Source organism: Pongo pygmaeus, chromosome 11 (genome assembly GCF_028885625.2).
Source record: "Pongo pygmaeus isolate AG05252 chromosome 11, NHGRI_mPonPyg2-v2.0_pri, whole genome shotgun sequence".
In the NCBI taxonomy this organism is placed as follows: Eukaryota; Metazoa; Chordata; class Mammalia; order Primates; family Hominidae; genus Pongo; species Pongo pygmaeus.
The window spans coordinates 118691000-118717527 of NC_072384.2; the positions used below are offsets into that span (position 1 = coordinate 118691000).

A 26528-nucleotide genomic window follows, 5' to 3' on the forward strand; every position below is an offset into this window, starting at 1 on the left:
GAGGTTGAAGCTGCAGTGAGCTGAGGTTGCCCACTGCACTCTAGCCTGGGCAACAGAGCAAGACCCTGTCTCAAAAACAAAACAAAACAAAAAAAAAGTTAAAATGGCTGAAGATAATGCAAGAAGATATTCCACAAAAATAGAAAAACAAAAAACAAACAATGGGTTGGTTTAGAGTTCAGTTTTGCAAGATGAAAAGAAGGTTTTGTTTTTTGTGTTTTTTCTTTAAGACTCTGTCATAAAGGCTAGAGTGCAGTGTCATGATCCTAGCTCACTGCAGCCTAAAGCTCCTGGGCTCAAGCAATCTTCCCTGCTCATCCTCCCAAAGTACTGGGATTACAGGCATGAGCCACCATGCTCAGCTCTATGAATTTCTATTTTGAATCAGTGCTCAGTACAACAAATTAAGAAAGTGGTACAATAAAGCAAATCATTCTAAAATTTCTAACCAACAAGTTAAAGAGAGAATCCTAAGGCTTCCACAGATGGGGGAGATGTAACAGACAAAGGATCAGAAACATGAATAGGAATTATACTTTTTTAATAGCAACCCTAGAAGGTATAAGAAAATGCAGTATACCTTCAAAATAAAAAAGGAAAATTATTTTCAAACTTGAATATCTAGCCCAACAACACATCAAGTGTTAAATAGAAGTAAGATATTTTCAAATATGCAAAGATTCTAACAACATATATCCCCCATCTCCCTTTCTTAGGAAGTTACTAGAGGAGATGCTTTAGCAAAACAAGGAAGTAAACCAAGAGGAAGACATGGGATCCACGAAATGGGCAAAACCACCCCAGAACAGCAATGAAGGAAAATTCCAGAATGATGACTGTACGGCAAGTCTAGCGAGCAGCCAGTCCAGATTGAAACAAGAGGAAGGAAGGCTCTGGGACAAAAACTCCAAAGAAAAAGTGGAACTTATATATTGAGTATATGGAAAACATTATTGCCAGACTTTTTGATAGTCTTAGAGCAGTTGAGGGGAAAAGCCAACTGTAAATACTGTTTACAGAAAATCAGACAGATGAGAGAAAAAAGGCAATAATTAACCCTAAGAAAAATGAAGGGCCATGTAAACTAGAAGTCATGATTGTAGTGTATTTCTTGGCTCATCAGTAAACAATATTTGCATACGTAATAATTTTAATACAGCTAGGTGCAGATTATTGGTTTTACCAAAAGTTGTTATGCAGCTATATATGGTGGGAAGCAGAAGTGATAGAGTCAAGTTCTTATCTACCGTGTCAGGAAGTCAACACATAATGCTAAAAATTTACAAACCAAAAAATAATGGTATAAACATTTACTTAGAAATGTGAAGGTAGGCCGGGCACGGTGACTCACACTTGTAATCCCAGCACTTTAGGAGGCTAAGGCAGGCGGATCGCTTGAGTTCAGGGGTTCGAGGCCAGCCGAAGCAACACGGTGAAACCCTGTCTCTACTAAAAATACAAAAATTAGCTGAGCATATTGGTGACCACCTGTAGTCCCAGCTAGTGGGGTCTGAGGCCAGAGGATTGCTTGGGCCTGGGGAAATCGGGGCTGCAGTGAGCCAAGAGCGTGCCACTGCACTCCAGCCTAAGTAACAAAGTGAAACCCTGTCAGAAAGAAAAAGAAAAGAAAAGAAAAGAAAAGAAAAGAAAGAAAGAAAGAAAGAAAGAAAGAAAGAAAGAAAGAAAGAAAGAAAGAAAGAAAGAAAGAAAGGAAGGAAGGAAGGAAGGAAGGAAAGAAAGGAAAGAAAGAGAAAAGAAAAGAAAGAAAGAAAGAAAAAGAAAGAGAAAGAAAGAAAGAATGAATTACGAAGGTAAATATCAGGATGAATTTGTGAAAGAGTTGAGCATATTGCCTCCAAAGAGTAGGACAGGGAACTGCTTTTTTCATTACAAGCCTTTTAGTATAAGCATACATATTTTAAACAATTTATAAACATTATTTTAGGTCAATAGTCATTAATGTTACAAAGTTAGCATATCGGTCGGGCACGGTGGCTCACGCCTGTAATCCCAGCACTTTAGGAGGCCAAGGCAGGTGGATCACTTGAACCCAGGAGTTTGAGACCAGCCTGCCCAATATGGCCAAACCCCGTCTCTACAAAATATACAGAAATTAGCCCAGCTTGGTGGTGCGTGTCTATAGTCCCAGCTATTCGGCAGGCCGAGGCGGGAGGATCACCTAAGCCCGGGAGGCGGGCAGTGAGCAGAGATAGCAACGTCACTCCAGCTTGGGTGACAAGAGTGAGACACCATCTCAAATTAAAAAAAAAAGGCCGGGCGTGGTGGCTCACGCCTGTAATCTCAGCACTTTGGGAGGCTGAGGCGGGAGGATCACGATGTCAGGAGTTCGAGACCAGCCTGACCAACATAGTGAAACCCCGTCTCTACTAAAAATACAAAAAATTAAAGGGGCGTGGTGGCGGGCACCTTTAATCCCAGCTACTTGGGAGGCTGAGGCAGGAGACTCGCTTGAACCGGGGAGGCAGAGGTTGCAGTGAGCCGAAATCATGCCATTGCACTCCAGCCTGGGCAAGAGCGCAAGACTCTGTCTCGAAAAAAAAAAATTTAAGTTAGCGTATAATTTTGGGGGATCGGCAATATCCTGAAGCTCATCCATAGCCCGTTAAGTAATGTTTCAAAGTGCTATCTGTGCCTTAATGATAGGAGCTAGTTTCTTGTTCATTTTTTTATCCCCACCCCCAAACACATAGCAGAAAATAAGTTATTTCCTTGTATGTACAACGGACTCAGCTAAGTTTATTATATTCTCCCCGGAGGAGGGAAAACACAAAACAAGGCACAAAGGCAGAAGATGCAGATGTCGCACAAAGATGAGCTAAGATTCCGCACGCAGGTAACAAGGAGGGTATATCTCTGCCAGAGGTACTGGAAGGTTTCAAAGGCAGAAAAAAATGTGTTCTGGACACCTGGACGCAGAATTGGAGGCATGACAGGAACACAGGGAGGCCCATCTAACTTGCCTATTCACCCAGGTGACCTCTCATTCATTTCTTTAATTGTCTTTTTAACAATATGGGGAATTTCACGCAAGGAAAGGGTCCTCTTCTCGCCCCAGCAGGCAAGGGGGGTTCCTCCGGTGCAAGTTCCGGCCCCAGCTGCCCCCACGTCCCACAGGTCTCCTGCCTTTTGGTACGCACACTCCTGACCACTCGCTGCTTCCGCATCCCTACTCTGATCCTCTCCCCATGCATCTCTGCCTCCTTAGACAATTGAGAATTTTATTGTCTGTTTCCTTTAATAGACTGTAAGTTCCACGAGGGCAGGGCCTCGTCCATTTCATTTACCACTACATCCCCAGTATAGAGCAAGAGCCCATGAAAATGTTTGTTGGAGAAATGAATGCGTGATGGTGTCGCTGGACAGCTATACCTGGAAAGAAAAAGAGGCACCCCCAGCAAACAAGCTGGGAGCTAAGAAGCCCACTGGGAGACGACAAGGGCGAGCCTCTTGCGAGGTCTCTGAAATGACAAGACCGGAAGAATGGAGTTGGATCTCTGGGACAAGCGGGAGAGAGAAGCTGGACAGTCAGGCAAGCCTTGGGGAATGACAGCTCCGCGGGGGACGCACTGGTAGGCGGTAGACGTGAGGGGGTCTGTGGGAAAGTAGACGGTGGGGCGGTGGAATCACACATACGCAAGCGCTGCCTCCGTTTCCTCCGGCGCGCCTGCGCTCGCGTTCACGAGGGGTTGAAGCGGAAATGGCGCCGCGGGGCCGCGCGTCCAGGCGGCGAGCGGAAGTGGGTGTGAGAGCGGAAGTGGCCGGCTGGAGCCGGGGGCTGGGCGGGGACCGGGCTTGTAGGTGAAGCGGTAGTGGCGGCGGCGGCGGCGGCTCGGCAGGCGGGTTCAGGCTTCGGGGGCCAGGTCGGTTGGGTTGGTGGGTGTCTCCACAGTCTGCGTGCCTGGGCCAGCGCGTTCGTCTTACCCTTCTCTCCACCCCGGCCCCTATCCCCTTCTCCCCTAACCTCCTACCCCACCCAGCCCCACTCAGGGGGCAGCAGGGCCGCTCCCTCCGTCCTTGCCTCCCTTACCCACCCTCACCGGCCCTTGTTTCTCCTTCCCCTGCTCGGGGCAGCCGCCGCCATGATCCTGCTGGAGGTGAACAACCGCATCATCGAGGAGACGCTCGCGCTCAAGTTCGAGAACGCGGCCGCCGGGTGAGCGCGCGCCCGGGGCCGGGGGTGGCGGGGGAAGCAGAGTTGACCCCAGCTAATCCCCAATGTTGTCCAGTCCCCCAGACCTGGAGGAGAGAAATGGGGTGCCTGGCAGGGTGTAGGGGCTGCCCCAGCGGGGTAGACGTGGGAGGCGATTGGGCGCGGCCGGGCGAGGGGCAGAGATGCGTGGGGAGAGGCTCAGAGGAGGGATGCGGAAGCAGCGAGTGGTGAAGGCTGTGCGTGCCAAAGGGCAAGAGACCTGTGGGACGTGGGGGAAGCTGGGGCCGGAACTCGCGCCGGAGGAGCCCCCTGCCCGCTGGGGCGAGAAGGGGACCCCTTCCCTGCGTGAAATTCCCCGGCATTGTTCTGAACCCAGAGAGAGCCTGTTTGGAATTGGGTTGGAAGGAGTTTTCAGGAATTCCCAGGACTGGAGGAGGGAAGGAGATGCAGGCCCACATCGCCACCAGCATTCTCGTTCCCCACCCCCATCTCCTTTAAAAGGAGCAGAAGAGAAGACTGAAAGCCGATCCAGTCTTAGAGCCGGAAAAACGCGATCTCTGGTTTCCCTTCCTGAACCCTTCTGTGAGAGACACTGGGCCGTTTTGTTACATATTTTTAAAGCAAAGCCAATTGTCCCTCGCTCCACACCCCTTCCTTATCTCTCCTTTGAGGTTCTAATGCTCTCTCCTCACCCACTAGCCTTTATCTGGTTATCTTGTAAATTCTTACATCAAGACCCTTGGTCTGTGATTTCTTATGTGGTAGCCCTGGCCCAGTTACACACTTCAAAGACTCCAGAATCTATAAAGTTTTTAGATAACCTGTCTTTACGATTGGACTTTTTAAAAGATGGGCTTAGGGCATCTTTCCAAGGCAGCCTCTCTGCCAAACCCAAGAATCAGTAGAAGACAACCTCCTCCTCCAAAGCTGCTTTGCTTTTCTAGTATAATATTTAAAATATGAGCTAAGGGTTTTGGGTTCTAATTTTTGGTGACCTGTGGCCAGTCCCTTTGCCTCATTTCCCTATCTATGAGCATGGGGCTTCACATCTGGGTTTCACAGTTAATAAGTGCAGACCGTTTCTGGTGAACTGGGAACTAGTAATAGGAAAGTGCTTGCAGATCCACAGATGGGAGAAGATTGGTAGAGGGGAATTTTTAAGTGGTCATAATGTACTTGTGGCTAGGAGGCATTAAAAAGTATTAACTGCCATTTAAATTGAATATATAGTATGTCCTGTCTCCTTTATAAGGCCACAGATTTTATCTGTAAAACAAAGCACTACTTTCCTTGAAGTAATAACGTGTAGTGAGCAGTACTGTTTCCTGCCAGGGGCTGCAGTTGGTTATATTTGAGGCTGACTTGCTTCTTTCTTGTCTTAGCCTCTCTTACCAGTTTCTTTGCATTTTAAATATTCAAATGAATCAGCCCAGAGTCTTATTTTGGGTGATTGCTGTATACTTTTTTCTGAGCAGTGTAGCACATAGGAGGAAGTTGAATTAACTTCTGCATTTTCATAACTGATCTTAATGCATTCTCAGGTCCAGACTAGCAAAGAATGAGACCTGGGCAGTTATAAGCTGATCTACAAGATGAATGGCTATGTATTTTCAAGTAGAGGCATGTCTTTTAACATAGGAGTACATTCTCATCTATTTGTATTAATGACTTGTGATTCCAAAATGTGGCCCATTATTCAGAACTTCAGAACTTCAGTTCTTTCTTTTTCTTTTAGAAAATTATTCTTAAAAAGAGAAGCTAACCATTTCGGAGGGATTAAATAGGCCCTCAAGTCTGGAAGACGTAAGTTAGAACTTCCAGGACATTTTTTTTTTTTTCCGAGACAGAGTCTCTCACTGGCTGGAATGCAGTGGCGCGATCTCTGCTCACTGCAACCTCGCCCTCCCAGGCTCAAGTGATTCTTATGTCTCAGCCTCCCAAGCAGCTGGGATTACAAGCACGCGCCACCACACCTGGCTAATTTTTGTATTTTTAGTAGAGATGGGGTTTCACCATGTTGGCCAGGCTGGTCTCAAACTCCTGGCCTCAAGTGACCCACCCGCCTTGGCCTCCCAAAGTGCTGGGATTACAATACTGCTCCTATCCTCAGGACATTTTTTACAAAGATATGCATTGTAGGGAAGCTGTATGGGGGTGCACTGGTGTGTATGCTTGTGCACATGTGTGGGTGTGTGTGTATATAAATTTAGGCTTTTATTCTGGCCCATCTCCCCCTTTGAGATGTGGTTTTCAGTAAGGGGGCTCAAAACATTCTGCTGAAAATTTGAAACCTTGAAAATCTTTTAAAAAAAGAGACCATGATATCGTGCCTAGTAGGCAAGGCTCTCCTGGGATTACAGATATATCACCCAGCAGAAGCCCGAATGAAGCAAGTGTAAATTATCAGACATCCCAGTAAGGTAAGTCAAGGTGCATGCCTATTCCAGAACTTCCAGCAGAGTTTGCCTAGTGTGGTTATCATAAACATGTATGGGTTCTATCAGTGCTCAGCCCAGGCAGCAACAGAAAAAAAGGGGCCTCTCTGAGAGCCTATTAGCCAAGTTAGGGAGGTGCTAAAGGGTGAAAGGTGTTGGGGTGGAGATCAGAGAAAGACATTAAAGGGAGTAATTTGGAGGAGAAACCCTGGAGATTTGAAAGGCTTTGCTGGTGTGGGAACCTGCTAGGAGAGGTCAGCTCCACCCTACTTTTTGCACTTCTCGGAATAAACCGATTGGGGAAATTACAGTTCGGAGTAGCCATTTCCAGAGTGCATCTTCCATCTCTGTGATGTCCAATAAGATAGCCATACAAGTGGCTGGCTAAATTTAAGTAAAAATTAAGGTGAAATAAAATTGAGTTCCTCGGTCACACTAGCCACATTTCTGGTGCTCATTTGCCACATGTGGCTGGTAGCAGTTGTATTTAGCACAGACATGGAACATTTCCCTTATTGCAAAGTTCTATTAGCACTGTTCCAGCTTCTGAAAATGAAAGCATGAGATGGTCTTAAAAATAGTTCTGTGGCATATACTTCAGAATATAGTTGCATTAATTTTCTGTTTGAAGTTTTTTGTTTTTTTTTTTTTTTTGATGATTCCTCTCAGATCATCCTGCTGGATCTTCTCACCAGTGGCCTCCTACTAAAAGTATCAGCTTTCTTTTGGGTAAAGCAGTGTTGTCATCTAAACTGTTTAAGAATACATTTGATCATGATAACCTTTTAATTTGGAGGCAGTTCGACAAAGCCTAAGGTTCATTCCAAACAGATTGCTTTTTAATTTTTTCCTACACACTTCTGGGAAGTGGCTTATTGAAACAACCCATAGATTGTCACAAAATAATAATTATTGGTAAATTGTCTTCCCAGCAGCCTACAAACTAAGAGAATGCGACTGACTTAAAAGCTATGCCCAACACTGCAAATAACCTCATGCACAGGTCTGATCAACAGCATTGCCTTTTCATTTGGAAATTCTTACCCAGACCCTCAAAGCAAAAGTAATCAGGCAAATTAATTTAATTCTTTCGTTAGTGTATACACCAAGAACCGTTTCATACTGAGAAGCTAGGCCTGTCAACTTAGCTGGAGTCTGGAGTCCAAAATTGAGGAAATTCTGTCAGATGCAAATTGCTGTTGGATTTAAGTGTGTGCTGGCTCCGTGCCACAGCCAGTGCATATTGCGGGGAGCTGTGGTTCCGTGAGGGGGTGTGAAACTCAGTAAGCAAGCAGTGCCAGTTGGGGTGGGCGAGGGTGGTGGGAAGAGAAATTTGAAAAAGGAATAAATTAAATCTTGCTGATACTCTGTTCTCGTTCCCAAATATATTGCATATGTCCTCAGAGAAACAGGCTGTTTGGAGTGATTTGGAATTAGGACATTGTTTAAGCATTTAGAAGAAATGGAATGTTGTGTCCGACTCAGTAAGAAGACCTGGTTGGTCTTTTTACAGGTCACTGTAGTTAATTACACACTGCCACCTGTCCTGTGGCCTACTTGGGACCACTTTGGTCATGAAGCCCCAGAGCTGTGCTGGACCAAACTGATAACTCCTTAAGGGCTGGGTCTGTCACTTTAATCATCTTTGTTTCCCCAGCATCCTCATTGTGTATATAGTCAACTCAGTAAATTGGTTTATTGAAGAAATTAATGAAGCCCGATAGAACGATTCCTTGTTTCTTTAGGAGCTGACGTTTTTGTGACATTGAATAAATCAGCTTTTAGGTCTCTGTTCTCCATATTTTGAGATATGGCTTAGCAGAGAATAGGACCACCTCTTACCTAATATGATCTATTTTTTTAGGCTTTGCTCAAAAAGAATGATGGGAGCCTTATAGAAGATTTAAAGGAGAATGCTCAGAAACCTTTATAGCGAGCAGAATTCAGTAATTCCTCTAATTCAGGACATAAGAAGGGATAAGTAGGAGAGAGACATAAATGCCCAAATGGGGAATTGGGGCCAGGCACCCTGGCTCACGCCTGTAATCCCAGCACTTTGGGAGGCCAAGGAGGGCAGATCACTTGAGGTCAGGAGTTTGAGACCAGCCTGGCCAACATGACGAAACCCCATCTCTACTAAAAATACAAAAATTAGCCAGGTGTGGTGGCGCACGCCTGTAATCCCAGCTACTCGGGAAGCTGAGGCTGGAGAATCACTTGAACCCAGTAGGCGGAGGTTGCAGTGAGTAGAGGTGGCACCACTGCACTCCAGCCTGGGTGACAGAGCAAGACCCCATCTCAAAAAAAAAGAAAAAAGAAAAAATGGGGAATTGGATCCTAGGGTGCATTCAGGAGTAAAAACCCCAAAGTTGTTAATGAGAAAAGAAGATGAGATAATACAGTTGCCAGGAGCCCTTTCTGGATTGATTATTGACATTCTAGAAGCTTCCTTAGAGAAAAGATAGAAGAAAATTTTTTCTAAAGGATTTTAAGAATAGCTCTTAAAACCTATCTGAATGAATTGATTATGTTTTAGTGTCTTGGGTTGTCCAGTCAGTAACTCTGAGGACTTACCCAGCCAGCTTGTTCTAGGATTCCAGACATTACAGCAGTCTGACACTTGTAGGGAGTTCTGTTTCTCCTTGTACTGCTAACCAATTCCTGATTCAGGGAATTACCACAATCCTAAAACCTCTCCCAACCACAGCTTCGGAGTCTGATCTCTGACTCCACCTAGGAGAAGAACTAATTTATTGATTACCTTCTATGAGCTAGGCACTGTGCTATATGCCTTAACATGGTTTTATTTCATTTCAAAGTGTCCCTGTGTGACAGATAGTGGATCTCATTTACAATTGAGAAAACCAGGGCTCTTGAGGATTGGAGGTGGGGGTAGACATTGAGTAAGTAACTACTACATATTAAGTAAACACCGTGCAGGCATCCTTCACTGTGATTCTTGACCTTGTTTATCGTATGGCACACAGAACATGATTGTATTTGTATGGCACATTTGGATAAATGGTCTAGCCTCTCAGAGATCCTGCCACTTGCTGCCTGCCCTAAGGGATATGGGGATCATTACCTCAGCATATCTATAACTTACAAGAGACTGTTTGAGAAACTTTGCTGTACAGTAGTCCCCCCTTATCTGTGGTTTTGCTTTCTGCAGTTCAGTTACCTGCAGTGAGCAGTGAACCGTGGTCTGAAAATATTAAATGGAAAATCCCAGAAATAAACAATCCACAAATTTTAAATTGTGCACCATTCTGAGTAGCATAATGAAATCTTGCGCTGTCCTGCCCGGGACATGAATCATCTTTTTGTCTAGCATATCTACAGTGTATACACTACCCTCTGTTAGTCGCTTAATAGCTATCTAGGTTATCAGATTGACTGTCACAGCATTGTAGTGCTTGTGTTCAAGTTACCCTTATTTTACTTAAAAATGGCTCCAAAGTACAGGAGTAATGATGCTGGCAATTTGTATATGCCAAAGAGAACCCATAAAGTGATTGTTTTAAGTAAAAAAAGTGACCTTGGTGTTTCTTTGCTAGAGTACAGTGCTATCCACAGTTTTATCCACTGGGTGTCTTGGAACATATTCACCACAGATAAGGGGAGACTGCTGTACTGCTGGACATATATCATCTCAGTCTTCACACCAACCTGGGAGGTAGATGTTTTGTCCCCATTTTGTAGAAGAGGAACCTGAGGCCCGGTGACATTTGAGGAGCATTGCCTGTGGTCACGTAGCCAATAAATTCTGAATTCTAAATAACTTGCTTTTTCTCACCCCCAGCATCTGAAGTTTTAGCAGCTGGTAGAACAGTAAATAATGTAACTATTAATTTTGGGGGACTATTTAGTGGAACACTTTTCCTGGGCCAGTCTTACTCCTGCTCCTTTGTAATTTTAAACCACAGAAGTAAAATAACAAACGCCAGGTCTTGGAATTGAGAAGCAATCTTGTGATGGTGTACTTCACACTCAGCAAACTCCTCATTAAGGCACTGAGTTCTCGGACCTCTAACTCCTGGAAGACTTCCCATGAAGTCTCCTTTGGCCTAATACTCTCCTCAGCAGGCTTTCTCTCTCTTCTAGCCATAAATAGTAAACTAAAATATTAATGAATGTGATTTGACAAATATTGCTAAGTCAGCAAACCACTTAAGATCGATCATAGCAACTTTTCCCACAAGGATCTGTGCTCAGGATACTTTATGCCTAGAGAAATTTGAAATTAGAGATTCAAAGCGTTTATGACTTGGAGCCCAAAGGTTATTTATTTATAGTTGGTTTTTCTCAGGTCTTTTGATAAAGTAGGAGAGTGAGGAACTCAGCCCTTCTTTGGCTGAATTAAAACCTAAAGGTTAAAAAAAAAAACCTACTAAGTGATGTAATAATGGGCTTTTACAAATTCCCTGACTTCTCAGCACAGTCATCCTTCCCCAGGAAAGTATGCTTCCATGCTTCCTCCCATTGGTCATCCTCTTAATATTTCATTCAGTTGGTCCATGATTAACATTTCCATATTTTAGTTCTTTGCTCTTGTTTTCTAGAGGTGAGGAATGGTATTGGATTCGTTGCCTTTGTTTCCTGGCTATAGTTTCAAAATGAAGGCTCAGAAGCAATTTAAATTTTCATCTAGTTTTTTCCTTCTATTCTGAACTCTCTGCTTCTCCATAAACCCACTTGGTACTTCAATTCGTAGAGATCACTTAGTGTGCTTTTCCTAAGTCACATATAGAGGGCTTTGAAGAAGCAAGGTGAAGCTTTGTATGATTCGTATAGGTTGATTTTTCAGCAGGGCTAGCATGCTTCATAGAAGCCAGTTTCCTTGAAAGGTATGAAAGGTATTGTCTGACAGCTTCTATATCAGCTTTTTAACACTCATAAACCATGTTATATATTCCATTATTTCCCAGCATCCCTGGAGAGCAACTTAGTCTTGGTTTCTTTCGCAGGTAATGGAGCAGAGATTGTGGAAAGATACATACTTGATTAAGAGGTCTTGAACAAGTTAGACAAAAATAAACGTGAAAACATGTGCATCTTGTTTGCTAGCCCCTAAAACAAAGTGGAATCATTGAGTTACAGGTAGCTAGCTGATAAGGCAGTAGTCTTCATTTGCTTCCTACTTTGGACTTCAGGTCTGTTCTTGTGTTATATGTAGTAGTTCCATGAGGTAAATAGGTTCATTTTTATTCCCCCATTTTATTGATGATAGGGGAGAATGCAAAGGTGTAAGGGTATTTGTCCCAAAACATGAGCATGATGAGAAAGCTAAAGTTGTAAAGCAGATGTCCTGACTATTCTCCTTAGTGATTTCATAGTGTTATTTTGTGTTACACTGTCTATTTTAAGTTCCGAGCTGGAATTTACAAAGCAAGACAAAACTAGGGTAGAACTAAAGAGGGTTTCTTGAAGGTGAGTGGTAAGTACTTTGGTGATGTAAAGGAAGAAAGAAAGATGAGTAGGAAGGCTTACAGACCGGTTTTGAAGTGGAATAGAACTTGCTGTTTTGTTTATGGCCCGAAATCATCCTTTCTCTTTAAGCATATTAAAACCATTCTACGTTATACTTAGCCATTTTCCTGCTGAACGTATTACTCCTAATACCACTGTCCTGTGGGGAAGGCATTGACCAAAAGATGGCATTTTGTGGTATATAGCATGCTGTTAGGAAATTCAGAATTGAAAGCGAGCACCAACCAAAGCAGTAGATTCAACAGCAGGTGAAAAACAAAAGCTATAGCTGACCTTCCTTTTTTATCTGACCTTCCTTTTTTATCTTCTACTTAAAGCAAGTCCAAAGGTTCAGGTCCATGAGAAAATGAATTGTGTACTCTGATTGGCAGTAACCTAAAATTTATACAGAATGGTCTGATCTTAAGTGAAGCTCAGGCGCCTTTCCAGTTCCCTTTGAAGGTAAGCAGCAATACAGTCAACTTAACTGAGGACCTTTTTTGTTGTTTACAGAAACAAACCGGAAGCAGTAGAAGTAACATTTGCAGGTAAGCATCTTTATCTCAGCCCTCTGAAGAGAAGGTACAATATGAAAAATAGGAAATAGGCTGGGTGCAGTGGCTCATGCCTGTAATCCCAGCACTTTGGGAGTCCGAGGCAGGTGGATCACCTGATGTCAGGAATTCAAGAACAGCCTGGCAAACATGGTGAAACCCCCTCTACTAAAAATACAAAAATTAGCCGGGCATGGTGGTGGGCGCCTGTAATCCCAGCTACTCAGAAGGGTGAGGCAGGAGAATCACTTGAACTGGGAGGCAGGGGTTGCCGTGAGCTGAGATCGCACCACTGCCTCCAGCCTGGGCGATAGAGTGAGACTGTCTCAAAAAAAGAAAAGAGAGAGACAAGAAAAGAAAATTGTACCTAAAATAAGCTTTGACATGGGTTGGGTGCGGTAGCTCATGCGTGTAATCCCAGCACTTTGGGAGGCCAGGGCAGGCGGATCACGAAGTCAGGAGATCGAGACTATCCTGGCTACACGATGAAACCCTGTCTGTACTAAAAATACAAAAAATTAGCTGGGCGTGGTGGCGGGCGCCTGTAATCCCAGCTACTCAGGAGGCTGAGGCAGGAGAATGGCATGAACCCAGGAGGCGGAGCTTGCAGTGAGCAGACATCGCGCCACTGCACTCCAGCCTGGGTGACGGAGCGAGACTCCATCTCAAAAAAAAAAAAAGCTTTGACATTTTGGATACTGTCCCTCATCAGGTCTTTTTGAGCTCTTTATAGTAGATGACCATTTCATGTATTTAATCCACTGATGACTGACAATATAAAGTTACCTGCTGATAAATTAGAAGTTTGGATTTAATTTTGTGGTAAAACTAAGGTTTTTTTGTTTTTTTTTTTAATTTGGAAATGTTACATTATGTTCAAGTAGCTGTCAGTCTTAGTTTGCCTAGCACTAGAGTAGTAGGGAAACATGAACAACTAGAGACGTGTTCATCAAGTCAGAGAGAGATGTTGCTGCTTTCTGTTCCCTATAAAGAATTAGGTGTTGGTACTATTTACTTGTTAGGTAAATGAACTCAGAGGAATACAACCACCCTTTCTAAAACAAGAGTCCTCGACAAGATGATCTTGGAAGACTTTTGCAGTTCTGAAGTGCTGTTACTTGGAGGCCAGGCACCATCTCTTTACCCTCCTACTAACTAGCATTGCCAGATATCCCTTCGTGATTCCCATGACAGCTCCCTAAAGTGATGGCACTCAGCACCTAATTCTAGTTTCAGGAACCTATTCCTAGTTTCAGGAATTACACAGGCTGAGTCAGTCCTGTGTACTGCAGAAAGATAGAACCGAAAAAGAGGGGAGTCCTATAGATAGAAGCAACTCAAAAGATAACCAAATGCAATGTGTGGATATCGTTTGCATCTTAATTCAAATAAGACAACAATGCTTAAAATTTTTTGAGATAGTAGAGAATATTTAAATACTTGACTGAATATTTGTTTTGTCTTTGTTTTTGTTTTTTTGAGACTGAGTCTCACTCTGTCACCCAGGCTGGAGTGCAGTGGCGTTGATAATCTGCTCACTGCAGCCTCCACCTCCCCGAGTTCAAGCGATTCTCCTGCCTCCGCCTCTCAAGTAGCTGGGACTACAGATCTCCACCACCACACCTGGCTAATTTTTTTTTTTCCAGACAGCGTCTTGCTCTGTCGCCCAGGTTGGAGTGCAATGGCATGATCTTGGCTCACTGCAACCTCTACCCCCGGGTTCAAGCGATTCTCCTGTCTCAGCCTCCCAAGTAGCTGGGATTACAGGCGTATGCCACCACGCCCAGCTAATTTTTTGTAGTTTTTGTAGAGACAGGGTTTCACCATGTTGGCCAGGCTGGTTTTGAACTCCTGACCTCAGGTGATCCACCCACCTTGGCCTCCCAAAGTGCTGGGTTAACAGGCTTGAGCCACTGTGCCCGGCCTTGACTGAATATTTGATATTAAGAAATTGTTTTTAAAAATTTAGGCATGACACTAGTATCGTGGTTATGTTTTTTAACAAGTAGTCTTCTGTATCTTCCAAAGATATATTCTGAGTATTTATGGATGAAATTATGTGTTGTATCTGGGATTTGCTTCAAAATAAATCAATGGGAAGGAGGATGTCTAAATGAAACAAGAATTACCCATGTGTTAATAATTGTTGAGGCTGGGTAAGGTGGTTCACGCCTGTAATCCCAGCACTTTGGGAGGCTGAGGTGGGCAGATCATGAGGTCAGGAGTTTGAGACCAGCCTGGCCAACATAGTGAAACCCCGTCTGTACTAAAAATACAAAAATTAGCTGGGTGTGGTGGCACATGCCTGCAGTCCCAGCTACTCGGGAGGCTGAGGCAGGAGAATCTCTTGAACCTGGGAGGCAGAGGTTGCAGTGAGCCCATACCATACCATTGCACTCCAGCCTGGGTGACAGAGTAATACTCTATCTCAAAAAAAAAAAAAAAAAGAAGTTGGAGCCTCATGATGGAGATGAGAGTTCATTATACTGTTCGTTCTGCTTATATACATGTAAAATCCAATTATTTCAGCACCAAGCAGTGATTAAGGAAAGAATAGCTTTGTAATTTTAAGAAAGAGCAAAGAGACGAGTACTCAGCAATTCTATCCCAGTGTTTCTGCTGATATGTCACATGGATTTAAAATAAATTCCATTTTACTTATATGCCTCCTTGTAAGGGGTCTTCCTTGTGGCCTACGGCAAGGTAGGCACTTGGAGAGATTATTTCCCATTCCCAAATTGTTACGCAATCTTAATTGCTTTCCTCACAGATTTCGATGGGGTCCTCTATCATATTTCAAATCCTAATGGAGACAAAACAAAAGTGATGGTCAGTATTTCTTTGAAATTCTACAAGGAACTTCAGGCACATGGTGCTGATGAGGTAAGATCCACATCATTTTCCTTAGGACTCTTGTTTCCTCACCTTTCATTGGCAGTTTGCCATTCATGGAAGATCCATGGCACGGAATCACCCCCACATGACTACTTGCTCACCTAACTAGGGGCTCTTGACGTGATTCCTATAATGAATTGTGTTTCCTAGAAAAGGTTTTGACTCTGCTTGCTTGCTTTAAAACAATGGAAACAAAAACAGCTTTAGTTCTCCAAAAACATAGCAAAGAATACTTTTCCTTGATCAGTACAAAAATAGCTGTTGCAAGAATTAGGTTCTGTTCTATTTTTGTAATATTATCAAGGCAGATAGATAACTTCTAGCTTGTTTAAATTTTATAGTCTCAGGTTCTCATTCTGGAGGCTTAGGCACAAATAGCTGTCTTTTGAAATTTTTAATTAAAGCTCTTTAAAGCTACCCTCTTTAAATATCTCTTCTTTATAACTACCATAGGGAAAATAAGAAAGATGTCCAGACATTATGAAACTTTGGTGGCCATGCCTTGTTCACTGGCTTCTTTAAATAGTTAAGTAGCAGGTTTGGTTCTTGTTGAACTGTATTTGCTCTGGGGAGAGCCATTTATGGAAGAAAGAAAATGCTATTACACCAGTTTGTGCACGTTGTGGTTGGGTCTCAAAGCAGGAAATATGACTCAGTTCCTGAATCAGTTTTCAAATTTCTTAGTTTTAACAAACTAGGTTCTCTTTAATCTGTTAAATGAAGATATAACCATAGCTGTTTCTTTCTGAAAAGTAGTAGCTTTTGAATTATTTAAAACTTACATAATAAAAGATGATTTGTAAAGGAATATGGTCAAAAGCTTGTTTAATTTTTTAGCGTAAAAGCTAAAATTAGTCTTAATACCAAGAGCCATCAGTTACTTCCCTTAGTTATTCAAATGCAGTTGATTTTCTCATAAGTTCAAAGAAGAAATATTTAGAGGATTTGGAATCCAGATTAGTTTACTGGAAAAAGAAAAGCTTCAGAAAGAAGAAGAGCTTCAGTGCTTTTATAAAGCTTATGAAGAATTGTTTTGTAAAAGATAGTGGCTGACACTTCTTTACCAGATAAAGAGTGAAAGAAAACAAATGGCTGTTAAAAGCAGCCCTGCCTTTTTTTTTTTTTTTTTTTTTTTTTTTTTTTTTTTTTTTTTTTTGAGATGGAGTCTCACTCTGTTGCCCAGGCTGGACTGCAGTGGCGCCATCTCAGCTCACTGCAGCCTCCAACTCCTGGGTTCAAGCAGTTCATCTGCCTCAGCCTCCTGAGTAGCTGGGATTACAGGCATGCACCACTACACCTGGCTAATTTTTTGTATTTTTCATAAAGATGGCGTTTCACCATGTTGGCCAGACTGCTCTCAAACTTCTGACCTCAGGTGATCTGCCTGCCTGGACCTCCCACAGTGCTAAGATTGCAGGTGTGAGCCACCATGCCTAGCCTTTTCTTTTCTTTTCTTTTCTTTTTTTTTTTTTGACAAGGTCTTGTTCTGTCACCTAGGCTGGAGTGCAGTGGCACAGTCACAGCTACTGCACCCTCAACCTCCCAGGCTCAAGCAGTCCTTTCACCTCAGCCTCCTGAGTGTCTGGGACTACAGGCACGTGCCACCACACCTGGCTTATTTTGTGTTTGTTTTTTTTTTAGAGAGAGGAGGTTTCACTATGTTGCCCAGGCTAGTTTCAAACTCCTGGGCTCAAGCAGTCCTCCTTCCTGGGCCTCCCAAAGTGCTGGGATTATAGATGTGAGCCACCATGTCCAGCTGCATCCCTGCTTTGGATTAGCTATAACTACCTGAAAAGAAGTGTAAAAATATTTGAACAGACATTTTTTAAATTGTGTAATCATTCTCCCCTAGACAGTCTTCACTAGGTGCAAGCCTGCACAGTGGCACACACCTGTAGTGCCAACTGCTTGAGGGGTTCAAGTGGGGAGAGTTGCTGGAGCCCAGGAGTTCAAGTCCAGCCTGGACAACATAGTGAGATTCCACCTCAAAAAAAGGAAAAGATCTAAATGCAATGATAATAATCCTGGAAAGACAGAGTTAAGCTAGATTTCTTAAATCTCCTTTCCATTCTGTGCTTTTCTTACAATGGAGCTCCAGAACACATTGCTATTCTTGTAGCTACCACAAGGGTCAAAGAACCAACCCCACCCACTCAAGTCGGGGGAGTAGGTAACATTCATAGTGTTGGAGCAGAGTGCACAGTAAATGGCTCCCTGGGTTGGTTAAACAGTGACCAACCCATGATAACCACAGGAAGGTTATTACTTTGTCACAGGCCATTTTTAAAGGTGGAATGCCTCTGCTGCTAGAGTGGGAAGGTAATGGTGATGAATGATAGGTTGCCTCCACCCATCTCCTGGTGTCATATTGGGAGAGGGGGTACAAACTGAAAAGTGAATCGTGGTTAAAAGTGCAAGTGAAGTAACAAGGAAGTGTTGGCTGGTTTTACCAAGGGGAGGGAGCAAAGCAGTTGAACATGATATAAATTTGGCTCTCAGTACCTCTTAGATCTCAGAATATTAACTTAGTAAGCTTGAAATTAAACTAAATCTTAGGGACTTAGGGATTTAAACTAAATCCCCACCACATCTGATTTCCCCTTCCTCGAAATACCAATAGTACGTGCAACACAGACTTGTAGCTCAGAGGTCGCATGCTGTTTCAAATTCTTGGGATATGCATGTTACTTTTTTTAAAGAAGTGGTATATCAGACACCTGAAGGTCAAGTCTGTCTGTGCCACCAACAAACTCTCGTGACCTTGAGCCCCTCCTCTCAGTTCCTCTTCGGTAAAAGAGATACCTCACGGTGGCTGTGCGATCACCAAATAGGAACTACATGTGGCATTATTTATCTTTTGCCCTTGTGTAAAAAAATGTCGTCTTGCCAGTTGAAAGTTTCTTCCAGCTATAGGAAAATGGTTAAATAAATATGTGAAATATTAAGAAATTATTGTTCAGCCAGGCATGGGGGCTCATACCTGTAATCCCAGCACTTTAGGAGGCCAAGGCAGGAGCATCGCTTGAGGTCAAGAGTTCAAGCCCAGCCTGGGCAACATAGTGAGACCCTGTCTTTGTACATAAATAAATAAGTAGGCCAGGCGCGGTGGCTCACGCCTATAATCCCAGCACTTTGGGCGGCCAAGACAGGTGAATTGCTTGAGGTCAGGAGTTTGAGCCCAGCCTGGGCAACATGGTGAAACCCCATCTCTACTAAAAAATATAAAAATTAGCTGGGTGTGGTGGTGGACATCTGTAATCCCAGCTACTAGGGAGGCTGAGGCAGGAGAATTGCTTGAACCCAGGAGGCGGAGGTTGCAATGAGCCGAGATCACGCCACTGCACTTCAGCCTGGGTGACAGAGTGAGACTCCATCTCAAAAAAAATGAATTAATTAAATTAAAATAAAATGTGTGTGTCTTAAGCCATGTCATTCTGGAAGCAGCTTCCACCAGGTGAAGCAGTCACAGTGACAGAGAAAAAAATAGGGAGTCTCAGTCTGTTTTTTGTTGCTATAACAGAATACCACAGACTGAATAATTTATGAAGAAAATATGTTTATTTGACTCACATTCTGGGGACTGGGAAGTCCAAGAGCGTGGCACCAGCATCTGACAAGGGCCTTCGTGCCCTTTCCCGTCATCCTGTAGCAAAAGGCAGAAGGGCAAGAGAGGGCCAGACTCAACTTTTTTTTTTTGAGACGGAGTCTTGCTCTGTCACCCAGGCTGGAGTGCAGTGGCACAATCTCACCTCACTGCAAGCTCTGCCTCCTGGGTTCACATCATTCTCCCGCCTCAGCCTCCCGAGTAGCTGGGACTACAGGCGCCCGCCACCATGTCCGGCTAATTTTTTTGTTTTTGTATTTTTAGTAGACATGGGGTTTCACTGGGTTAGCCAGGATGGTCTCAATCTCCTGACCTCGTGATCCGCCCGCCTCAGCTTCCCAAAGTGCTGAGTTACAGGCATGAGCCACCATACCTGGCTCAGACTCACTTTTTTAACAACCCCTCTTGTGGATAACAAACCAACTTCACCTATAACAACATGAATCCATTCATGAGGGCAGAGCCCTCATGGCCTAATCACCTATTACCGTCACAGTGGCAATTAAATTTCAATATGTGGCCAGGCATGGTGGCTCACTCCTGTAATCCCAGTACTTTGGGAGGCCAAGGTAGAAGGATCACTTAAGCCCAGAAGTTCAAGGCTGCAGTGAGCTATTGTATCAATGCACTGTAGCCTGGACTACAGAGTAAGACCCTGCTTCCAAAACAATAATAATGATAATTGTAAATTTTGGCTGGGTGTGGAAAAATTAGCCAGGCATGGTGGTACATGCCTGTAGTCCTAGCTACTCAGGAGGCTGAGGCAGGAGAATCACTTGAACCCAGGAGATGGAGGTTGCAGTGAGCTGAGATTGCACCACTGCATTCCAGCCTGGACAACAGAGTAAGACTCCGTCTCAAAAAAAAAAAAAATCATAATTTTTAACATGAGTTTTCGAAAGGACATTCAAACCATAACAGAAGGTATAAAAGGGGTCCTTGTTTTATTGGGGTTTTTTGTTGTTGTTTTCATTTAATTCAAAAACCTGGAAAGTAGCCAGCAGTAGGTTCTGGTTTGGGGGGAAAGACATGTAGAGTATACAACCTTCTGGACACCAGTATTAATAGCTAGCTAAGATTTCATTATTGACTGTCCTTTGCCTTAAGAGCTGGCTATGCACTGAGTAATTTTAAAGCATACAAGATCAGCAGACAAACATCAGTTCCCAAGAGTCCTGGTTTTTTCTCTTTATTCACCTGGGTTAGTGGCTCAGCCTGTACTTAGGTTGATAACTAACAATCTGTTCTCTCACTTGACATTTGGCATCCTTTTGCTCTCTTGAAAACAAAACATGATTAAGTACAATGTAGGATCTGGAGGAGAACAGAGAGCATATTAAGGGTGTAGTCAAGTCCTAAAAAAAGGATGAGCTTTGATTAAAGATTCTCAGCCAGGCACAGTGGCTCATGCCTATAATCCCAGCACTTTGGGAGGACGAGGTGGGTGGATCATCTGAGGTCAGGAGTTCAAGACAAGCCTGACCAACATGGAGAAACCCCATCTCAACTAAAAATACAAAAAAAAAATTAGCCGGGCATGGTGGTGCATGCCTGTAATCCCAGCTACTTGGGAGGCTCAGGCGGGAGAATCACTTGAACCTGGGAGGCAGAGGTTGTGGTGAGCCAAGATCGCGCCATTGCACTCTGTCCTGGGCATAAAAAGATTCTCATCTCAGTTTTGTGACTTGTTTGGTGACTAAATCCACTTCCCCTCTGTCTCTACTTTCCCATCCACCAAATGAAAGTTAGGAAGAATGCCAACTTAGGAAGAGCTTGGCAAGTGCAGTACTTTAAAAATAATGAAATTATCATGGCCTTTGGATTAACGTATTTGGTTTTGTTTTGTTTTTATTTTCTAGTTATTAAAGAGGGTGTACGGGAGTTTCTTGGTAAATCCAGAATCAGGTATGTAGTCATGTGAGCAACTATGGAATGACATGGGAAGAGAGGTGTCCTTTTTATATTATGCTTTTTTTACCCAAAGGATTTCGTTTAAATATTATTACAAATATTTCTGCATGAACCCATTCCTAATTTCAACTCCCTCCATAAAAATAGCTTTTAAGGGGCTTTGCTTTGTCCAATATGGAACACAGTAGGGGTACAAAATTGATGTATGGCATTTTTAACATTTACTTGATGGGGCCACATGATTCTTACTTAATCTTTCAGCCAGAGGGCCACATTTGTTTGTTCATGGTGATTAAAATGGCTTTGAAAAGAATGAGCAAACATTGATTCCCACCCTCAGCCCTTAGTAACCTTTTTCTGCGCACTACATATTTGGAGAAAGAAGAGGAATATTCACCACACTATTCTTGTGATTTCAAGTAATAAAAATCAGACCCTTTCTTAATCCAGTCTTCTAATAGGTTGTCTCAACATTCATGGCCAGAGGAATTGAAAGGCACCGTGTCATCCTTGAATAGAACAGCTATGTTATACTTCTTTAAAGGAGGTTTAAAGTGGAAAAACTGAACAGCCTTTTTACCCTGTGATTCAGTGGCATGTCTCAAATTCTGAGGCATTTAGCAGGACCCCAAAGTGAGAACCAGGTAGTAAGACCATTGGAACATAATATTTTTTACTCAACTATTACAACTTTGGTACCTTGATTAGAAAAGTCTTCTAAGAAGGAAGTTCTCTGTCACTCTGAACAGCAGTTACTTGTGCTCGTTTATTTCATCACCTCACCTATTTTTTCAGACAGTCTCATTCTGTTGCCTAGGCTGGAATGCAGTGGTACAGTCATAGCTCACTGCAGCCTCCTCCAAATCTTGGGCTCAAGCAGTCCTCCCGCTTTAGCCTCTCCAGTTGCTGGGAATTACAGGCACATGCCACCATACCCAACTAATTTTTTTAATATTTTGTAGAAACAGAGTCTCACTGTCTGCTGCCCAGACTGCCAAAACAGAGTGCGGAGGTGTCAAACTCCTAGCCTTGAGCAATCTACCCACCTCAGCCTGCGCCTCCCAGAGAGTTGGGAGCCACCATACCCAGCACCTTTTTTTTTTTCTTAAATCTCCAAATTGGCGGGATGAATGTGTCACAGAAATAAAAGCCAAGATAACACTGTAGGCTTTTGGCGAAATCAAGGTATTAAAGAAACAATCAGATCTAGAACAGAAAAATCATGTCCAAAGTCTTGGGCATGCTTGTCACAGCCAACATCCTGACATGAAAAGTTTATGTTTCTGTCCCTGGGCCTCCTTCTACCTCCCACTAAATCATAGACATTGCCAGATTGCAGACCCTGTCTTCATACAAGTGTAAAATATAAAAGTGTGTGAAAGTAGTATCTCAACCGGGTGCAGTGGCTCACACCTGTAATCCCAGCACTTTTGGGAGGCCAAGGTGAGTGAATTGCTTGAGCCTAGGACTTCAGGACCAGCCTGGGCAACATAATGAGACACCTGTCTCTACAAAAAATACAGAAATTAGCCAGGCATGGTGGCAGCCACCCGTAATACCAGGTACTCGGGTGGCTGAAGCACGAGAATCGCTTGAACCCAGGAGGCAGAGGTTGCAGTGAGCTGAGATTGCGCCACTGCCCTCCAGCCTAGGCGACAGAGCAAGATTCAGTCTCGAGAAAAAAAAAAAGACGATAGAGTCTCTCCTCCTCTTTTTTAATGGGTTTATCTAGGCACGTTTGGAAAACTCAGCAAGTTATACTAGATTTTTACTTCATCTTCAGTATATTCTGTTCATCATGTTAGAAGTCTTACTTAAAGACAGACTTTACCTTAGCTATAGTTTTATTTGCTCTTATTTGGCTTCCTAAAACTAGCAAACCTCAGCTCTAAATCTTTTCTTTTTTAATCTAACCTTGTAATCTGTGTGCTTATTTGGTTTTCAAGTACCCAAAATGGAATGATGATTGATATTATTTAATACTGGAGTGCCAAAAATGTGCTAAGCATTATCTAAAGCAAAGATTTAGCCCATCCTCCCGAAGAGCCCATGCTCAACAAAAAATACAGACCTCAGCCGGGCGCAGTGGCTCAACGCCTGTAATCCCAGCACTATCGGAGGCCAGGGTGGGCGGGTCACCTGCATTCAGGAGTTCAAGACCAGCCTGACCAACATGGAGAAACCCCATCTCTACTAAAAGTACAAAATTAGCCAGGCGTGGTGGCGCATGCCTGTAATCCCAGCTGCTCAGGAGGCTGAGGCAGGAGAATCGCTTGAACCTGGGAGGCGGATGTTGTGGTGAGCCGAGATCGTGCCATTGCACTCCAGCCTAGGCAATAAGAGCAAAACTCCATCTCAAAAAAAAAAAAAAATACAGATCTCAGGAATGCTTTTGGGAAAAAATGAAATAGTAATGAGGTTTCAGATACTTAGAAGTGTGAAAGCCATACAGTTCTGGTGAAGTTATTCCCGTCAGTTGCCTAGAATATAAAATGATCCTCAGTGATATACAAATATTCTTGCAAAAACATCTCTAGACTGTTTGACACTTACTAATCATTTGATTCTATAATCAAGTGTTCCAGCCGGCTTCTGGGAATTCATAGTGGACATGCTGTAAAGAGGCAGGTCATCCAGCGGTTTCAGTCCATGTTCTGCACCCGTATTGATGACCTGTCTTGTTCCACACACTTTAAGTATTGTACATTCTTTTAATGCTCACAACAGTCTCCCCTATCTCCACACCCCCTGCCCCCTCCTTTTTCTTTTTCTTTTTCTTTTTCTTTTTTTTATTTTTTTTTTATTTTGAGACAGAATTTCACTCTTGTTGGTCAGGCTGGAGTGCAGTGGCGCGATCTCAGCTCATTGTACCTCTACCTCCCGGGTTCAAGCAATTCTCCTGCCTCACCCTCCGGAGTACCTGGGACCACAGGCGTGTACCACCACACCCAGCTAATTTTGTACTTTTAGTAGAGACGGGGTTTTGCCGTATTGGCCAGGCAGGTCTCGAGCTCCTGACCTCAGGTGATCCGCCCACCTTGGCCTCCCAAAGTGCTGGGAATACAAGCTTGAGCCACTGTGCCCAGCCCACCCTACCCCCCGCCCCGCTTTTTTTTTTTTTTTTTTTTAACAGATGAGGGAACTAACAGGTCAGGCATTTTTTTTTTTTTTTTTTTGGAACTGGAGTCTCGCTCTGTTGTGCAGTGGTGCAATATCAGCTCACTGCAACCTCCACCTCCTGGGTTCAAGCGATTCTCCTGCCTCAGCCTCCCGAGTAGCTAGGATTACAGGCGCCCACCACCACGCCTGGCTAATTTTTGTGTTTTTAGTAGAGACGGTTTTGCCATGTTGGCCAGACTGCTCTCAAACTCCTGACCTCAGGTGATCTGCCCACCTCGGCCTCCCAAAATGCTGGGATTACAGGTGTGAGCCACCACACCCAGCGGTTTTTTTAAGGTCACAAAATGACAAGACTAGGATTTGGACCCAGTTCTGTTCGACTCAAAATAGAGTGACCTACACTTACGTGTCATGCTGCATTTGGCAAGTCACGTCACTTCTTTGAATCTCCTTTTCCCTCTGTAAAACAGTAACCTTATCTAGCCTGCAGACTTCAAAGCATGGTTATGGAGATCAAATGAAGTAAAATGTTTTAAAAATTTTACAATGTATACCAATAAAAGCTATTGGGGAGGTGTATATATGAACAGGTAGTTGGTTTTTCTACCCTGCCTCCTCAAAAAGAGTTTGCAGTGGCATGTAGAAGGGTTTATCTTATTATCACAAAGCTACCCATTTGCTGGCCATATTGATACTTGGCACATTAAACTCTCAGAGAAATATATGTGGCTCCTTTACAACTGTGTCTGGAAGGGTACATTTCCAATCAGAGTTCCCAGGTTCTGACTTTCTCCCATTACATATTTGTAATTAGTCATCTTTGATACTGATTCAAATTTTTGATTAACATTAATTATATATATTTACAAGAATCTTATAAAAATTAAGATTTTATTTCACCTCATTTTGCCCTGTGAGGTAGACGAAAATAGACTATATTCTACCCAGGTTACAAGTACAGATAATGAGACAAAGTAAAATGTCAATAGAACCTGAAAAAAATTTTTTTTAATTGCCTCTAGTCTCTGTTTACTTGGTAGAGATAGTATGCTGCTTTTTTTTTTTTTTTTTTTTGATGTAACTGCTGGGTTGTTTTTTGTTTCTTGTTTTTTTTTCCCCCCTCCAGGATACAATGTCTCTTTGCTATATGACCTTGAAAATCTTCCGGCATCCAAGGATTCCATTGTGCATCAAGCTGGAATGTTGAAGCGAAATTGTTTTGCCTCTGTCTTTGAAAAGTACTTCCAATTCCAAGAAGAGGGCAAGGAAGGAGAGAACAGAGCAGTTATCCATTATAGGGATGATGAGACCATGTGAGTATAGAATTTGGTCCTGAAGCCTGGATATGGCTGCCACACCACCATGGCACTTACTGAAAGAAATATGGCTTGGTCAAACTTTCCAGCTGTATTGCGTGAAAATATTTTTCTCATAAAATGTCTTAAGCCAGGAAGTAGATGATAGGGCAGAAATCAGCCACTCCTCCTACTCTCCAGATACTGAGAGCTGACAGATGGTGGAAAGAGAATCCAGTGCTTTCCTTTAAGGCACCACTGTTCTGAGTCATGTTTAAGAGTATAGCCTGGATAATCAGCAGGCAGGGTGACCATAGGTTCCATGTTATATTTACAAGTCAATAAAATCTACTTCTGATAATTTCCATCTGCTGTCTCTCTTAGGGCATTCATTTTGTGCACTTTGTTGACCATAAATGTCATCTCATTTGGCACACCTTTATATTATGATTTAAGAGATTTATGACTTTAGCCTTCGGATGCACTTGTAGATCAAGTTATTGACAAACCCCATTCTGATTCTGTACTTATCCTCATGGATTTTGTTCCCCTCAGGTATGTTGAGTCTAAAAAGGACAGAGTCACGGTAGTCTTCAGCACAGTGTTTAAGGATGACGACGATGTGGTCATTGGAAAGGTGTTCATGCAGGTATGGAGCAGACATCTTGGGGGAAAACCATGCATGGCGACTTACATCTTTGCACCCAAACATACCATGAGTGTAGGAAAGAGATCTAGCAGCTCTACTGATGTTAGAGTTTTTTTTTTTTTTTCCAAGACAGAGTTTCGCTCTTGTTGCCCAGGCTGGAGTACAATGGAGCGATCTCGGCTCACCGCAACCTCTGCCTCCCGGGTTCAAGCGATTCTCCTGCCTCAACCTCCTGAGTAGCTAGGATTATAGGCATGCGCCACCACACCCAGCAAATTTTGTATTTTTAGTAGAGACGGGGTTTCTCCATGTTGGTCAGGCTGGTCTCGAACTGCCGACCTCAGGTGATGCCCGTGTCAGCCTCCCAAAGTGCTGGTATTACAGGCATGAGCCACCGCGCCCAGCCTTGACGTCAGAATTTGTTG

At 43.3% G+C, this 26528-nt stretch overlaps 1 protein-coding gene across 3 annotated transcripts in view; it reads left to right on the top strand.

The window, feature by feature from the left end:
- The first annotated feature begins 3704 nt into the window (after positions 1–3704).
- Positions 3705–26528, top strand: part of ARPC2 (actin related protein 2/3 complex subunit 2) — a 37678-nt gene continuing 14854 nt past the window's right edge. The window contains exons 1-7 of one of the 3 annotated variants that reach the window (XM_063647944.1): positions 3705–3757; positions 3999–4174; positions 12589–12623; positions 15400–15512; positions 20988–21033; positions 25286–25472; positions 26010–26103. In XM_063647944.1, the coding sequence (XP_063504014.1) occupies positions 3719–3757; positions 3999–4174; positions 12589–12623; positions 15400–15512; positions 20988–21033; positions 25286–25472; positions 26010–26103 (690 nt within the window). In that variant the 5' untranslated portion in view covers positions 3705–3718. Of the gene's footprint in view, positions 3882–3998; positions 4175–12588; positions 12624–15399; positions 15513–20987; positions 21034–25285; positions 25473–26009; positions 26104–26528 lie in introns of all 3 variants that reach the window. The other 2 variants (XM_054478496.2, XM_063647945.1) reach the window with 2 other exon arrangements.